This window comes from Saccopteryx leptura, chromosome 2, assembly GCF_036850995.1.
Source record: "Saccopteryx leptura isolate mSacLep1 chromosome 2, mSacLep1_pri_phased_curated, whole genome shotgun sequence".
Taxonomy (NCBI): domain Eukaryota; kingdom Metazoa; phylum Chordata; class Mammalia; order Chiroptera; family Emballonuridae; genus Saccopteryx; species Saccopteryx leptura.
Window position 1 is genome coordinate 242,107,816 of NC_089504.1, and position 16,767 is coordinate 242,124,582.

The window sequence follows — 16,767 nt, forward strand, 5'->3', positions numbered from 1 at the left end:
AAATTGCAAAATCGGCCCGTGGTATTTGAGTAAAACAGGCAAGAGCAGAGTGGAAGGCCCATTTCTTGGGGAGATAGCTCTCGCAGCTGCCAAGAAGAGTGCTGAGGCTGGAAGAGGAAGCCCCCTTTGAAAGGCCTCAAGGAGTTTTCCAAGACTATTTTTTTTTTTTTTTTTTGCATGCCCACGTTCCCAGAACCTGCTGATTGTTTGTGGGCAGCGAGAGGCTGTGAGGCCCGGTGTGCCCCTGGTACTGGGGTAGGGATGAGGTAGAAGAAAAAAGGCCAGGGGAGGGCAGCTTGCCTGGATACCAGCACCAGGCAAAGGAGACCCGAGGGGCAGGCCATTTCCAGACCATTCTCATTCTCACCTTCAGCAGCCCGGGCCTGGCCCGTGAACCTGCCGGCACCGCAACACCGTGTGCTAAGACAGGGCGTTGTGCTCTCCTTGGTCTAGGTCTGTGACGGGCAAAGCGGAGCCCGCCATGCCAGGCCGCCTGTATGTGCACCCGGACTCGCCGGCTACTGGGGCACACTGGATGCGGCAGCTCGTCTCCTTCCAGAAACTCAAGCTCACCAACAACCACCTGGACCCGTTTGGCCATGTAAGTACCTGGTGCAGCCTAGCCTGGCATCCTTAAGTCTCTCCCTCTCCCTCTCTTAGTTTCTCTCCTTGGCTTCCTGAACCCACCCTTCTCCTTTCCTCTCCGTTTATTTCACCCCCTTGGTCTTCTTTTCCCCTTACTTTCTTGATTGGCCTTCGTTTCTCTTCTCTTTCCTGTCTCTTATTTTTCACCATCTAATTCAGCTTTCCATTGTCTCTCTCCTTCTCAGTCTGCTGTACCTCTGCAGCCCTCCTTGTAGTCCACTATCCCAAGCTCTGATCTCTTTTTCCCAGGTGGATGGAGATGGGGTCCCCGCTTTCCTGGTCTGGGGCTCACATAGCATCCCTGCTGCCAGGGCTGGGAACCTGGACTGTGCCCCGGTCCCATCTGGGATTAAGGGTGAGGGGCTGTGTTTCAGTCCTGCAGAAAACAAAACAAAAAATATGGTCACACTCGTTCAGTGGGCACCCAGCACAGAGGCAAGACCACAGTGGGGGCCAGAGACCTTCCCCACCCTCTTCCAAATCTTGCTTTAGCTGAGAGGGAGACCCCAGGCCACCTGCCCCTACTTCACAGATGTGCAAACCAACTCACCAGAGGCGAACACTGGTTCCCCTGCTCCTTTTAGCTCATTATTCTTGGGACAACCTGTTTTGTTTTGTTTTTTTTTTCCAGCTTCCAGCTTCTTTCCTCCCCCAGCAATGCCCAGCAGGCAAACCTAGATGAGGTCCTAAACCTGGAGTCCCATTAGCCCCAAGAGAGAGGGGCCTGGTGAAGCCCCTGAAACTGCACACAGGAGATCGAGTGTACAGCTTCCCCATGCCCCCCCCCCTCAAGAGATGTGTAACTTTTAGCGAATGCTCCAGAGGGCATTAGCTTCTCTTCCACAAAGAGAAACAAATGAAGAACAAAACATTGATTTTTGAGAAAAAATGTCCTTAAAACATTTTGTTGGAAAGAATTCATCACCAGGGCAGAACGTGGTCTCTGAATTCAGTGTTTAGACCCCGTAGAATGGTGATGCCACCATAGGAGTGGACTCATTGGTCATAAGGCATGTGATCCTCATAGCAGTCTATGGAGGAGGACTGGAAGGTAGAAACACGCAGCCTTTGTAACCGGGAGTGGGGGTGGGGGGGACTTGCCCAAGGTCATACAGACTGTTTTGAGAACAGGATTTGAGGCTAGGTTTCTAATTCCAAAAGTACTCTCTGTCCTGGTACAATCTCTTTAGAAAGAATGGACAGGAACATGGTCCCCAATTTGGGGACATGGGGGGACTGGGTGGGAAAGGATTTGATTGGGAGGGAGGTCAGTTTGTAAAGGTCCAAATGAGAAATCCGCTTCTGTGGGGGCCTCAGGGCTGAACCCTGAACTCGCAGGGGCTCTGGTGAGAAAGAGACAGCAGGGCCCTCCACGGATGCGCTTAAAGCCTCTTTCTACGTGTGGTTGGTGGGGAGATTGAAATGGTTGGCCGGTGGGGCAAAGAGAAGGGAGGCCGGTTCCCTTTCTGCGTTGTCGGTAGCGCTCAGAAGATGCAGAGGGGGCGTTTCTGCGAAAAAAAAAAAAAATGCAGGTCTCCTTTCCGTTTAAAGCAGGGTGGTTGTGTGTGTGTGTGTGTGTGTGTTTGTCTGCTGTGTGTGTGTGTGTGTGTGTGTCTGCAGTGTCCTGCGCGCTGGTGCACCCCAGAGCAGGAATGATCTCGAGCTTGCGTGGGCGTCGTACCTGCGGGTACTGAACCGATAATTTAGGTTAAGCGCTGGCGCTAGACGGGTCTATTTTGTGAAGGTCCCGCATGCATCTTCCGGCTGGCTGGCGGCCTGGGACCCTATTGTGGGGGCCTATGTGGGATCTTGGTGGCAGGAAGCGGGACTGTCCTCTGGTCCCAATTGAGGTCCTAGTTTCTCTTTGCCGCTCTGGGCGTGCCTTTGGGGTCGCGCTGCGGAGGGGGGCGCCTGGGAAAGGCGCACAGCCCCGCCACCAAGGTATGGGCATCCCTCGGGTTTTTAGGTCCTTACCAGCCGAGCCCAGGGAAGAGAGAGCTTGCCCTGAGCTGCTCCCGGACTCTGCAGCTGCGGCGCATTCCCACCCCAGACTTCGGAGTTTTGAGTCCTAAGCCGTCCTAATGAAATTAGGAGCTATTAGATCGCCCTCGCGCTGATGTCTCTACACTGTTCCCGGCCGTCAAAGCAATTTGGCTAAGCCCGGACGATGGCCGCGCCGGCCGGGGGGTGCGGCGGCCCGCGGGGCCCCGCTGCGTCTCTCTGTCGCCACGCCGCCCGGGCCGGCGTCGCTATCGGCCAGGCTGGCGGCTCGGCTGCGCAGGCCCGAGATTAGAGCCGCGCGGCCGGGATCCCGGGACCCTAGGCCCTCCCCCTCCTCCAGGCGGGTCAGTAGGATTGGCCCGAGAACCCTGCCCCAGGGTCATCAATGCAAATAATCAAAGACACCCAGACAACCTCCGCCGCTCCAGCCTTTGGCCCTGGGAAAAACGCAGGCCAGATTTTCAAACCGTTAAACACGGCGACTTGCCCAATCGGTGGGTACAGATCAGCGCGTTTCGATACATACTAGCGTTAACAGCCTCCCGGGAGCATCCAAACCCAGGCGTCACCCAAACAACAGTCCCAGTATATGAGTAAGGGTGCTGAACAGTCCTGCTCCGGCCAGAGTGTGGGGCCTGAGCCCCCCTCCTAGTACTGATTCTGGTGGTTGTAACAGCGCGGCTCCCATCAGTCAGACCCCGCTTGTCCGTGGGAGCACCCCAAACACGGAGAAGATGGAAAGGAAGGAGACAGAATATTCCCAGGAAAGTTGATGCAGCAGTTTTGTCTGGGGCCAAGTCTGGAGATAATTCCAGTTGTGGATCCTGAAATGTTGATAAAGTTCTCTGGAGAACGAGAACCTCAGGGCAACCAGTTCCCTTGTTTGATGGTGAAGGTGGTGGAGTAGGGGAGTGCTTCCCCCATCTCAGCATCCTGAGAGTCCCTTCCACTTCTTTCTCTTTTTTATTTTTCATTGACTCTCACACTTTGCACATTGTGCAAACAAAGGGCCAAGCCCATGATTTTTATACCAGTTCTGCAAACACTCAAGGTCTCTACTTTTGCATCTCTTCAAGGGTTTTTATTTGGGGTGGGGGAGTTATATGCGCGTTTGATTGTTTGTTTCTTCTCCCCTTTAATTACAAAATTGTCACCCAGGCTTTCCCCGGGCCGCTAGTGTCTTGTTCCAGACTCGCATGGCTCCCATTGGGGGCAGAAAGTGCCCTATGCAGGGAGTTAATTTATTAAGAAAACTTTATTAAGAATTCTGATTTACTGCCGTGTGTGCTTTGGGTAGATTCCTGGAATATTACCCTGGCTTTTTCGGTTGGAAATTGTCATTTTTGAAATGTTTCTTTTTAATGAAATCACTGGACCCTTTTCAAAACAGGAGGGAAAAAAATCAGACTATTTTTTGAGAGCCTATATGAGGAGGCTAATTTTGGGGGGAGGAGGGTGGGGTTTTATCTGGAAACAAAGGGGTTTTCATTTTTCTTACAATCTCGTTTTCTTTATTATTTTTAGATTATTCTAAATTCCATGCACAAATACCAGCCCAGATTACACATCGTGAAAGCGGACGAAAATAATGGATTTGGCTCAAAAAATACTGCTTTCTGCACCCACGTCTTTCCTGAGACAGCGTTTATCGCGGTGACTTCCTATCAGAACCACAAGGTAAGTCCAGGACCCAGGAACCTGAGTGCCCGGGGCTGCCTGCTCATTTGCACGGCTCTGCAGGGGTCTCCTGCTGAAACTTCAGGTGTAGGGCGGCTTCAGTCTGCACAGCAGGCGCCAGCTTCTTATCCCAGGGGGCTGGGGTAGGAGCAGAGCTGCAGCCTAAGGAGTGTAGCTTTTTTGTATTATATTCATGGTTTGACAGATTACACACACACACACACACACACACACACACACACACACACACACACACATTAGAAACAAACTTATCAAACCATACATGTCCACGCACTCAAATGCAACAAGGAGGCATCCCACTCCATTCAAATGGTCAGTGAGAAAAAAGGTCCCCTTCATTGCATGACTCTGTGCTCTTGGGGACCTGGAGCACCCATCCTGGGGCCACTTTTTGTTGGGATCTGTCTCCTTCCCTCTACTCTGCCTTTTGGATGCATTTCAACTCCAATTTGGGCAGGTGGCAAAGTTGCCGGAAACCTTGGGCTTGGATTTTCCAGATGCTTCTCTAATTGGTTTCAGCGATTTCTGAATCGCCCCCCCCCCCACACACACACACCACATGCTAAAGCAAGGTTTGCATTGTTTAAACAAAAACAAAAACAAAAACTGAGCAAGCTCTGCCACCAGCAGCCTAGAGCACCGCTCCCAGGAACTAGATAGGGTCCTGCAAAACCATGGCTTGGGGAGGGGGGTCATGCATGTGGTCACTGGACTATTTGGGAGAAGGCGGCTGCAGATTGGGGTAGGGGTGGGAGGGGGCCTGTCTGATTGTGTCAATGTCAGACCCCATGCTGTTTGACATCCAGACTTCGATTTGGGCATTTCAGAGCTTGGCAGTGATATTGGAAAAGGGCACCCCACAACCACAGGTTGGTGGAGTATCATCCATTCCTCTTAGAAGGAAGGGGCTTGTCTTGATTTGTCGTAGTTGATGTCTGTTCTTTAGAAATCTGAGGGCACATGGATTCATTGTATTGGGTGGGGGCAGGAGTCAATGATACTTAAAGGCTTGTTAGGAACAGATCTGGAAATCTGAAAAAGCAAGGTATGGGCACTGGGGCGGGGCCCTAGCCACTGTCAGGTTATAGGCTGTTAAGAGTATTGAGCAGTGATTTGGGGTCAGAAGGCTGTTGTAGGGGAAAGTAGGGGGTCCCATATGGGATCAGTGAGGGCGGGTCACGTGGACAACTTACATAGGTGGATGTGGGAAGGGTGACGCCTCTCCCTCGCCATAGCTCCTGTCCCCACCTGGAAGACAAGCCAGTTACAGGGGATGTGGAGCCAGGCAGGGTGGGAGCACCCACTGAAGGCCATTCCAGTACAGACTAGGTGTCAGATAAGCCCCCCCCCCCCGTGAAGCCAGGGTAGTTACAAAATGCTGTGGGGTCATCTCCAAATTCAGACAGATTGTCAGCGACCAGGCCCAGCTTTGATGGATGGTCCCTCCTTGGCCAGAGGCCTGCCGAGAAACCCAGGTCTGGAGAGAGCTTCCCTCCAGGAGGAAACTTGCTCTCCCCAAAATGCAATTCTTTTTTAAAGGGGAAAGAGGATTTCTCTGTGTTCTCCCCATTTGTGGAACCAGCAAGAACAGAAAACATTAAGACTAAATGCCCTGAAAGTAGCAAAACCATTTCAGACTAATTTGAGTCTGGCTGCTTCCCCCATCACTGCTGTAAACCCATGTTTAACTTTGTGGTGACAGTCACAGGGACAAAAGTGGAAAAAATAGCAACTAGGAGGCTCCTTTCCATACATATATATGCTTAGAGCCTCCCAGGCCTGACAGAGGGTCCAAAAATATATTGAATCTTTTTTTTTCTTCCCCAACAAAGTCTAGGCTCATACAGAAAGGACAGGAAGTGGGCATATGACAGCGACCTGCTAAAGAAACGTGCATGGTCTGATCCTTGAGGGGAAATGCCTCAGCTTTGTGTAGTTATCGTCTTAGGCTCCATCAGGCCTGGGAAAGTCTGGGAGAGTTCTCTCTCTCTACCTGTTTGCAGATTTTATTGGGACATAATCATCACACGATAAACTACAATATTGGGAATACACACTTTGATTAGTCTGACATATGTATAGACCCAGGAAACTAGCACCGTAACCACCAACATACCCAACATTTCCCCCAAATTCCTATTGTTTTCCTCACATTTTAAAAAATTAAATGTATTGGGGTAACATTGGTTACTAAAATTTCAGACAGACGACATTATAATTTGATATCTGTGTGTTCTGCTAAATTTCTACTTTAAAAAAATGTCTTCTCCAATGAATATATTTAGTGATCTCCCTACATATGAAGAAGTGCTTGTCCAATGGGGCGTCTGTGTGAGAGTTTTGAGCAGAGTCTAGGAGAGCGTGTGTCTAAATGTGCACAGGTGTAAAACCATGTGTCTCCAAGTGCGCACTTGGGTGTCTGTCTGTGCATTTGATGACCACACACAGGAATCGCCTTATTTCTTTATTGGCTGGTGCAGGGAACCCAGCTGAGCTGTACCCACAGGTTTATTTAGCCAGCCTGACATCTGGAAGAGGGATTTCATGGGAGACAACGTTCCGTGACTTTGCCCCCCTGTGCGGTTCTCCCCACTTTGTCAGGAGGAAGTCTGAAGCAGTCGGGTTTCAGTCCAACAAGTCCAAGGCCGCTGCAGACGTTCCCCGCGTGGATATATGATGTGTGACTTAAATCAGCGGGCCGGGCTGAGTGTGATTTACTCTGTCTTGTTACTTTATTGTCCCAGGTGTTGAGACCCCTAGTTTCATGGGTAAAAGCCACCTGAGCTCTTACTTACCACCAGGCCATTGTAGGGTTTAAGGTGGGACTCCGGAGGCAGACTGACTGGGTTCAAATCCATTTGACTTAGAGCGAGTGACTTCACTCAGCCTTCCCCGTCTGTAAAATGGGGATAGTAAAAGGACTAGTGATCATCATCGAGGATTCTGTGAGACAGCGCAGACCCTGCCACAGAGTGTTAGCGACAATTCTGTTGACTGACTCCGTAGCAGATCAGTTTATGAACAACAGGGCAACTCCATCCAAAACGCTGGCTCTGGAAAACTTTCCTACCCAGACTATTTTAGAACCTGAAAGACTGAGCGTTCCAATAAGTTCTTATTACTGTGGTTGCAAAACCGCAAAAGGTCAGTCTTTGGGGCTTCGTTCGTTCATTCGCTGATCATGTCGTCAATTCAAGGACTGTTTTGCCCGGCATTATGCTTTGAATACATGAGCAGGGAAAGAAAACCAAACCGTGAGATTAAACGGCCAGCGCAATTTGGGAAAATAGGAGCCACCAGGTTGTTTGGTTCGTTTGTTTTGTTTTGTTGGCTGAAAGGGCTCAGTGATCACAATGATCTCTGCGTGGATGCAGGTACCAGGTGGAGGCAGGTATGTGGCCATAGGCTGCTAACGACACAAAGTATTTCCTCAGCCCAGCTGTGATTCCCAAGCTGGATTTGGGAGTTATTACCCCAGATGGTTGACAGCTTGAAAAAGATATTTAAAAAACTCGAATCTTCCCCAGCGACGTTCATTCCGTGAAACACGTTTTTGTAAGGTTTTCACTGGTGTTGTCAGCAGCTCCAGGGGCAATCCCTAGAAATATTTAGGTGTTAAAAAAAGGTCACGTGGGCATTTCATTTCCCTGCTCTTGCAACAATGGCTGTGTATGCAACCATGTCTATCCCCCGATATTAACTTACTTTGCCATTAAAAGGCATTTTCCTCCTGCTTAAATCATTGTGTAAGGAGCCTGTATTTATGAGGTATGAGCTTTCTGGTTGGGACCAGGAAATGAACCCCTAATAGAGAGACATAATTAAGATTTTTGGCCCTCGTGAGGGTTTTTTTCTTTTCTTTCTTTCTTTCTTTTTTTTTCAAAAGCAAGAATTCACAACAATTATTCTCATTAATTTTTACAACCTCTGTCTCACTGGTTGGAGCTGGCATTTATATTTGTATCCTCCCCCCACCTCCCCAGCCCTCCCCCGGATATCCGGTTTTATGCTCATTGCAGAGGGAGTACATTTGTATGACGGAGGGAAGTCAGTTGCAGGGGAGCCTTTTGGTAAAACTCAGACATCACAGTGTATCTGTTTGTGTGTCTGTGTGCTCGTGAGTGAGCCAGCTGACACGCAACCCATTAGTAAGAAAATTCAAGGATAGAGTTATTGTATGTACCGAAATAAAGAAGACATTTTTTTTTTTATTATGAACTAAGACAGACATAGGTGAAACAAGACTGGTATTTTCACCTGCAGCTAAGCTTGTAGGTTAACCTCTCTCAAGGATAATTTTTACATTCTGTAGGCATCCATACTCAGTCTCCACAGTGAGAGCATAACATGAGATCAACCCACCTAAGTGTCCAGATAGCAAATCGTACTTGTTCTATGCAATTGTATCTTTGGAAGCTATGGTGAAAAGTGCAAAAATTAGGTCGAGGTAACCTGTTGGAGGTGCAAGACATGGGTTTGAGAGAAAGATTTTGTCCTGAGCTCTTGGTAGAGTAGTGACATCATGGACTGGGCATTAATTCAGGCCTGATGCCACATGTTCCTTTTGCCCTCAGTCCTCTCAGGGACTTGCTGTAGTGACTGTGGGATAGGGGGACATAGGGTGTGGGGCAAGATCTAATTAGATTTTTGAAGATCTAATTTTTAGTGAACTTTTGGATTTATGGTCAAGGGGGTTGCATTTTACTGTGACCCAACCTGAGCGGGAAAGAAAGCCCCATTCGGTGGTGGGGCTTTTCAGCGCAAACCAGAACTGGGCTGAGTGCACGTTTTAAAGGCTGGGTTTTAAAGGGGTTTTTGTAGACTCTTCTACTCATTCTGAAGAGTCAAGTAAAAAATCAGAAAGCTGCAGGAATGGGTATGGTTTTCGTTTTTTTTTGTTTTTGTTTTTTAAATGAGGGAGAAGGGAATGTAGATACACATAAATACCCATCCATATGTATTACAATTTTTAAATAGAATTTAGAGCAGTTTTAGGTTCCCAGGGAAGTTGAACGGAAGGCACACGGGTTTGCTACGTGCCTCTTGTCCCCCCACCTGCACAGCCTCTCCTGCTACCAACGTTCCGCACCAGAGTGAGACAGCTGTTACAATCGCTGAACTGACACTGACACATCATTACTGCCGATGCCCAGGTTACATGAGGGTTCACTCTGGCTGTCGTACGTTCTACGGGTTTGGACAAACGTTGAATGACATGTGTCCGCCATTAGTCTCATACACAGCAGTTTTACTGCCCTGGAGGTCCTCTGTACTGCCCCGCCCCCCTCCCCACTGATTCTGGCAACGACTCATCTTTTTCCTGTTTTCATAGTTTTGTCTTTTCCAAAATTTCCTAAGATCAGAATCCTATGATGTTGTTTTTTTTAAAATATGAAAGTTACATATATTTTTTTTTATCATGAACACACTCAAGTATACAGAGGTAGTAATTTTATGCTCATTATAGAGTGCTGGGGTTGGAAGACCTTAACAAGCCCTCTCTTCTAGAAAACAGAGTGTACCAGAATGCCTGCCCCCAAATGGACAGATTAGAGGGTGCCTTCATCAATCACCCCTAGTACAGAGTTTCTGAAAGTCTGTAACTATACCACCGGGGGGAGAGTTGAGATGATTTGGGGGGTTATTTGGGTTTGATGGAATCACAGAAACTTGTTCTCTTTTTGATTATCTTTCTACTGTATTCCACAATCAGGGTGACAGTCTTAGTTTAGTCAGTAATTTTGTGTTGAATGCTGTTCTTAAAGCGTCTAACCGCCCCTTGCATCAGAGAGAAATCAGGACTTGCGTTTTAGAGATTTCTGTGGGTACTAGCAGAGAGAATTTGATAGAATTGTTTTCTTTTTATTGAACAGCAAGTGATTCTGGTTTGACATAGAGAAGCACTATGTTTTGTGTAGAATGAATTTAAGCAAAAGGCGATTAGATTTAAGTAAAAAACATTGAACAGACCAGTGTGCAGGTGCTATTCAGACATGACAGTGGTGGCGGGGCTGACCCCTGAATGACTGAACCTTGGTGAATGCTGCCTCGGTGCCTAGAGAGTGATTTGATACAGAGAAACGCAACTCACCCTCAGCTTTTAGGAATGGTTTGTCGCATATGTGGCACAGGGGAACGCTGTCATCTGAATCTGTTACTGTTCACTCAGGCTAATAGAAGATATGTTGATGGTTTACACGAAAGTTCTGGGCCTTGAACCAAAAACCCCATTCTATTACTAACTTTTGTACATTGCAACAGAAATACCCAAGAAGAGGGCTTTCTGTGCCTCACTTAAAATTTTAAAAAGGTCCAGGGGCTGTTCGATAGCCATGAGATATAATTCTGTTGGTGTTTATTGAATTAGACACTATTTTTCACCTGAGCTAGCCAGAATCTATCTGAAAACTATGAAATGGACACCAAATGAGGCATTGCAGGACTTGGAAAGCAATAATCAAGCCCCCCTCCCCAAATGGTGACTGCCATGCTGTAGGATGGGACACCATGCCAATATGCACAGTTTTCCAAAAAGGAGGGGGGACCCACTGTTGAGGCCTTGTTGATGTTTGGAACACAAAACGCTAAGCTTAAAATCCACAACAATAACAAACCAACTAGAATGATGCAAAGTATGACTTTCATTAATGGGCTAACCAAATCCAGGTTTTTCTTTCTCTGTGCAAAAGCAGTCTGATCTAGGACATTGTTTCCAAGCTTTCCCCTGAATCAAGTGGTGGGTCCGTTTGACAGGACTGGCTTAATTTGCTTTCTGTTGTTGTTGTTGGGGGGGGGGGTGTGCCAGAGGCTGCATTTCCTCAACACCGTCTCAGCTCATGTCCCCAGGCTGTCTGGTGGCAATCAACAGAAAACCAACTCTCTCCTTCCTTCAGATCACCCAACTGAAGATCGAGAATAATCCCTTTGCCAAAGGATTTCGGGGCAGTGATGACATGGAACTGCACAGGATGTCAAGAATGCAAAGGTGAGAAAGTGGGTTCCTGGGCTCCCTCCTGTCCATGTATCGCCCCCCCCCCCCAGCACCAAACAGCCCAGGTGAGCCAGCCAGCCATTGGTCCGCAGTCCGCAACCTGGTGCCTCCCTCCACCAGCCAGCCTGGTGCAGAGCAATGGGGCCCCGTTAGCTATCCAGCAAAAAAGGAGGACGAGCCTCCTCAAGCTCCACTTGCTGATAATCCTCCTCACATGTGGTTTCCTCTGTCAGGCAACCTGGAGAGTGTATCTTGGAAGTGTGGGGGTGGGATGTGCGAGAGAATCTGGCATCCTTCATCCGCCTAGGGAACAAAAGCTACCATTTTCTCCCCTTCCTTTGCCGTCTCTCTCTCTTTCTAGTGAAGCCCTCCCCTCTTTCTTCCCGTAAGTCACTGCTGATGAATGATTTAAAGAAAAAAAAAATTTTTTTTTCCTTTCTGGCAACAGCTCTTGGTAAATGAAAGGGAAGTTAATGACTTGATTTCCTGGGGGTGAAATTCAGACAAAGTTGACACCACGTGGTGTCCGGGGCACCAGGGGAGAGGGAGATGGTGATAAAAATTGCTCCATACTTTTACATATCCTGTGGTCACGGCCGCTGATATGATGAATAGAAGGCGCTGTAGCAAATGTATAGAGTGGGAATTTGGTCTGATTTGAAGGGATTGTACATGCATTGCCAATTTTGTCAAACACTCTCTCTACCTCTTGATGGGCTTCCAGAATAAGTTACCATATGGCAAGAGAGTTAGAAATACATCTTGATCCCTTTGACCAAGAAGGTTTTTTTTTCTCCCCCTTTTTTCCCCTTTTGGTGGGTTTCATGTTTCAAAATAAAATGAGGTCATTTAGGAAGCTTTTCCTTATCCGTTCTGGAAGATACAGAAAGGGAGAGTTAGGCGGAGGGACAGACATGCTCATTCAAAAGAAGACAAGAGACCCAAGAAAGAAATAGAAAGACCGCAGCTTTGGGATTTTAACATTGGGTTTAGAAATACTTGCCATGAAAATTGTTTTTAGATAGCAGGCTCATCAGATCTAATTTTGCATACTTAAAAAATAATAAAGGGCAGGCCCTGGCTGGGTGGCGCAGAGGATAGAGTGTCACTCTCTGCATCAAGGTCGTGTGGCAACCACTTAACATTAGGTATATTAGTGTTGACTATTTTGTACAGCTGAAACTAATATAATATTGTACATTAGCTTGTATTATAATAAAATAAAAAATAAATGCCAGTATCTTCAGGTACACATATGTTCAACCTGCTCATACACATTCCTGCAGTCATAATTGGTTTTCTTCATGATAGTTGGGTAGCAAGACAGTTTTTGTGGCTAAAATAACCAAGTTCTAAAGTTATATATATTTTAAAATGTGGTATTGTGTGTCTACATTGTGAAATTGGAGTTGGATTTATTAGTCTATGGCCAGTGGAAAAGTTGACAACAAATGTCAAGAAAGCTGAGAGGGATCAAACTCACTGTGGCCCGAGCTCGGCTCACAGTGCCAAGTTTTTGTCTACCTTGTTCAAACTCAGTCTGATGGTCACCTGTCATTCAGGCAGCTTAGCCATTGACAAAGTCTCCTGTCCTGCGGGTAAAGGTCCAGGTTTTGCAGGTGGGAACTAGGTGGAAGCCACCCAATTCCAACCTGCAAATATAGGGGGTTTTTTTTCAGCCCCTACTTCCTCTCTCCATCCCACAAAGTCAAGAGCAGATGGGAAAATGGATTTAGGGTGTTGGGAATCACCCCCTGAGGTTTAACCAGTTACCAGGTCCTGTGGATTCTACCTTCTTAACGTGTCTCAGAATTCACCCCCTTTTCTCCTTTCAGCTGGACTAGTGTAACTACCGCCATACCTACCTGCTCAAATCCCCTCATTTATTTAGACCTGACTTCAGTCCTGTTCCCCTCCACATTGTCCAGGCAGCCGCTGAAGACATTTTTGTAAAACACAAATCAGACAAGGTTACTCCACACCTGGAACCCTGCAGGCCTTCTAATGGTTTCAGTGTAAGACCCAGACTCCTTCTGTAGCTGACCACGCCCCTCCCATCAGCCCTAGTCACGCCCCCTCCAGCCGGCCACCCCCACTAGCTTTGTAGCAGTTCCTCTGTGCTTCAGCCACGTTCCAAACCTAATTCTTTCCATGATTTTTGGCCCTTTGAACAACACGTTTAGTCTGCCTCAGACTTTGTCCCCTCCTCCTGCACTTGGCCATTCCTTACCTCTCACCAGGGTCACCTTGTAGCTGCTCCTTCCTCTGTGAGACTTCCCCTGGCCACACACCATATAGGTAGTCCTGTCTGCTCCTAGGACCCCTCACTGCTTTCCTGGGTCAGGCCAGGGCCCTGCACTTGGGAAGTTGATGGGATGACATGGAAGGAGGGACAGGCAGGAGGTTGTAAGAGCTCAAATGTCAGTGATCCTGGGACTCTCTCCTGAAGTTCTGAACACAGTGGTTAGGTATTTAGGCAGCTGATTCTACTCTGGTTTGAGTTGGCTGTCCTAACCACCCCCTCGTGTTGTTGTTTTTTGGGGAGGGTTTGATTGGGTGACTTTCCTGGGTGGGACTGCAGGTGCACAGGGCAGGAAAGGGTGGCTGGAAGTCATAGGCACTCAGCAATCAACATGCAGGATCAGACCACGTGTGTCTTTACAGCTGTGTTAGGAGGTGCGTTGGGGAGCAAGAGGCTCCTCAGTGACCAGGTAGGGAGGGTGGACGGAGTCATTTGTCCAGTTCCCTGCAGATGGCCAGTGGGCAGGACAGGGAACTAAGCAGAGTGGCCCTAACAGGAGGCTCTGGAGTCAGACAGACCGGGGGCAATCCTCGTTCTGTATATGGCCTTGGACAAATGACTGAACCTCGCGGAGCCTCGGATCCCTCATCTGTCAAACTGGTGAATAAATGTAGCTTCCACTTCCTCAGGCTCCTTCCTGGAAGAAGGACATGAGAGAATGCCGGAGAGGGCTTGGTGCCTGGTGCAGGCTCAGTAACATGGATCTGATTTGGGACGAGACTCCCCTATTACTCCTAGTTTCGCCCTTGTTTAGAATTTATTCTGGGCTGTGGTCCCAACTCCCAGGTTGCAGCAGGTAGTGACAAGTGTCTTGGGAAGGTGGCTGCAATAACAGCCAGGCTGGGCCGGCAAACTCTCTTTTAATCTCCTAATCCTGTTTCCTGTTGCACACACACCCGGTGACAGCTGCAGGGAGAAGAGTGGGAGGGGTGAAGTTTCCTCTCAGTCCAACCATCGGAAGGAGGGCTGAGCGGGAACTCGACGTTAGCCCGCAGAAGTCACTCTGGGATGAGCTTGGCCAATGTCTGGGCACTCACCCCACTATCTCTCCTCACCTAACTCTCCGTGTTTGGAAAAGTGCAGATGGAGTCTCAGTGAGTTTCCGATGTTCATTTACAGTCTCTAGTTACAGAAGCAACAACGACTTACTATAAAAATGGGACAGCGGAAAGGAGGGGAAAAAATCATTTAAAAATCCCATCTGCAGCAGACGCTAAAATATGCGCCAAGGTTATTCTGGAAGGTTAATCTGTGGCTTTAAAAATATCTCATCCTGCTCTGGCCCGGTGGCTCTGTGGACAAAGTGTCGTCCCGGCACGCCAAGGTCCCAGGTCCCATCCCTCGTCAGGGCACATATAAGAAGCAATCAGTGAGCGCACAACTAAGTGGAACAATCATTTGATGCTTCTCTCTCTCAAATCAATTTTAAAAAAATCTTCTTAAGTCTAATCCTAAAAACCAGTATTTTCCAAATTGCAGTGCTCCTACCTTGGTGACAAAGGAGATGATTTGAGAGGACACATCAGATCAGAAAGATTTCATAGACATTATTGCTTAATGAGAAGTTGGAAGGAAGGAGGGAAGGAAGGAAGGAAGGAAGGAAGGAAGGAAGGAAGGAAGGAAGGAAGGAAGGAAGGAAGGAAAAGAATTAACTTAAGGTTGATTATTTAAAGAAAAATATTAACTAAAGAGCAGTAGAGCTGATATCAAGATGTGGTGAACTTTGTCAACGTGACATGAAAATGACAGCAATTTGGGAAATGCGCCTAAATGCTCATCGTATGAAGCTGGCCATGAGAGCATAACTGCTGTTTGAAATGGTCCAGGGCCCCCAAACTTTCTACACAGGGGGCCAGTTCACTGTCCCTCAGACTGTTGGAGGGCCGCCACGTACAGTGCTCCTCTCACTGACCACCAATGAAAGAGGTGCCCCTTCCGGAAGTGCGGCAGGGGCCGGATAAACGGCCTCAGGGGGCCACATGCGGCCCGTGAGACGTAGTTTGGGGATGCCTGGCAGACTCTAAGTTTTCACAGAACATTGCTTTCTTTGAACTTTGCTCCAAACCTTCCTTTTTTTTTTTTTTTTACTTTATTTGGGTGACACTAGTTGACATAATGATACAGGTTTCAGGTGCGCAGTTCTATCACCTGTAAGCCATGCTCAGACAAGTTCTGAAATTCCGAAGAGTCAAAGATGCAAGGGCCGGTGTGTGTGGGAGGCAGATGGGGGTTGGACAGACAGACACCTTTATGGAGATATGGGCACTAGGACTTGTAGGAAGAAGAGGATTTCAATCTGTTGGGAGGAAGGGTTTTCTGGGTTTGAGCAGAGAAGTGGGCAGGGCTCTAGAAGTCTTGGGGTGTAGAGAAGGGATCAGATTCTGAAGATCTCTGAAAGCCACCTGGAGTGGTGTTATGGCAGGGGACACTGGGGTTCTGGAGGTAGAAAGGACCACAGGAGACAGCAGCCGGTCCAGCCTTCCAAGCCCTGGTGCAGAAGGGGAAACCAAGGCCTGGAGATTCACTTGTTTATTCAGTTTTTTTTTTTTTTTTTTTTTTTTAGTCAGACAGACTCCCGCATGCACCTGACTGGGATCCACCCGGCACGCCCCTCCGGGGCGTCGCTCTGCCGCGACCAGAGCCACTCTAGCGCCTGGGGCAGAGGCCAAGGAGCCATCCCCAGCGCCCGGGGCCATCTTTGCTCCACTGGAGCCTTGGCTGCGGGAGGGGAAGAGAGAGACAGAGAGGAAGGAGAGGGGGGGTGGAGAAGCAAATGGGTGCTTCTCTTATGTGCCCGGGCCGGGAATCGAACCCGGGTCCCCCGCACGCCAGGCCGACGCTCTACCGCTGAGCCAACCGGCCAGGGCCGTTTATTCAGTTTTTGATCTGTTGATTTGTAATTCAGGTATCATGTATTTATTACGTGCCTACTGTATGCCAGGCACTGGGATGCAAAGGTGAATCAACATGCAGGGGAACAGGGTCCACAGACAGAGAAGCAGGATCTGGAGTTGGGGTCCAGGCTACCCCATGGAGCAGCTCCAGGCCCCTGACTGCACTGAGCCTCTACTTCCTTGTCTGTAAAATGGGGTAAGAATGAAACCTACCTGCAGGGCTGTTGTATGGGTGA

The 16,767-nt window shown here is 48.4% G+C and overlaps 1 protein-coding gene across 3 annotated transcripts in view; it reads left to right on the forward strand.

Annotated features, from left to right (window-relative positions):
• TBX5 (T-box transcription factor 5) overlaps positions 1 to 16,767 on the forward strand; it is a 42,591-nt gene that overhangs the window by 6,917 nt on the left and 18,907 nt on the right. For all 3 annotated transcript variants that reach the window (XM_066365980.1, XM_066365983.1, XM_066365981.1), the window contains 3 exons: positions 454 to 601; positions 4,171 to 4,323; positions 11,238 to 11,329. In XM_066365980.1, coding sequence (XP_066222077.1) covers positions 454 to 601; positions 4,171 to 4,323; positions 11,238 to 11,329 — 393 coding nt within the window. The remainder of the gene's footprint in view (positions 1 to 453; positions 602 to 4,170; positions 4,324 to 11,237; positions 11,330 to 16,767) is intronic.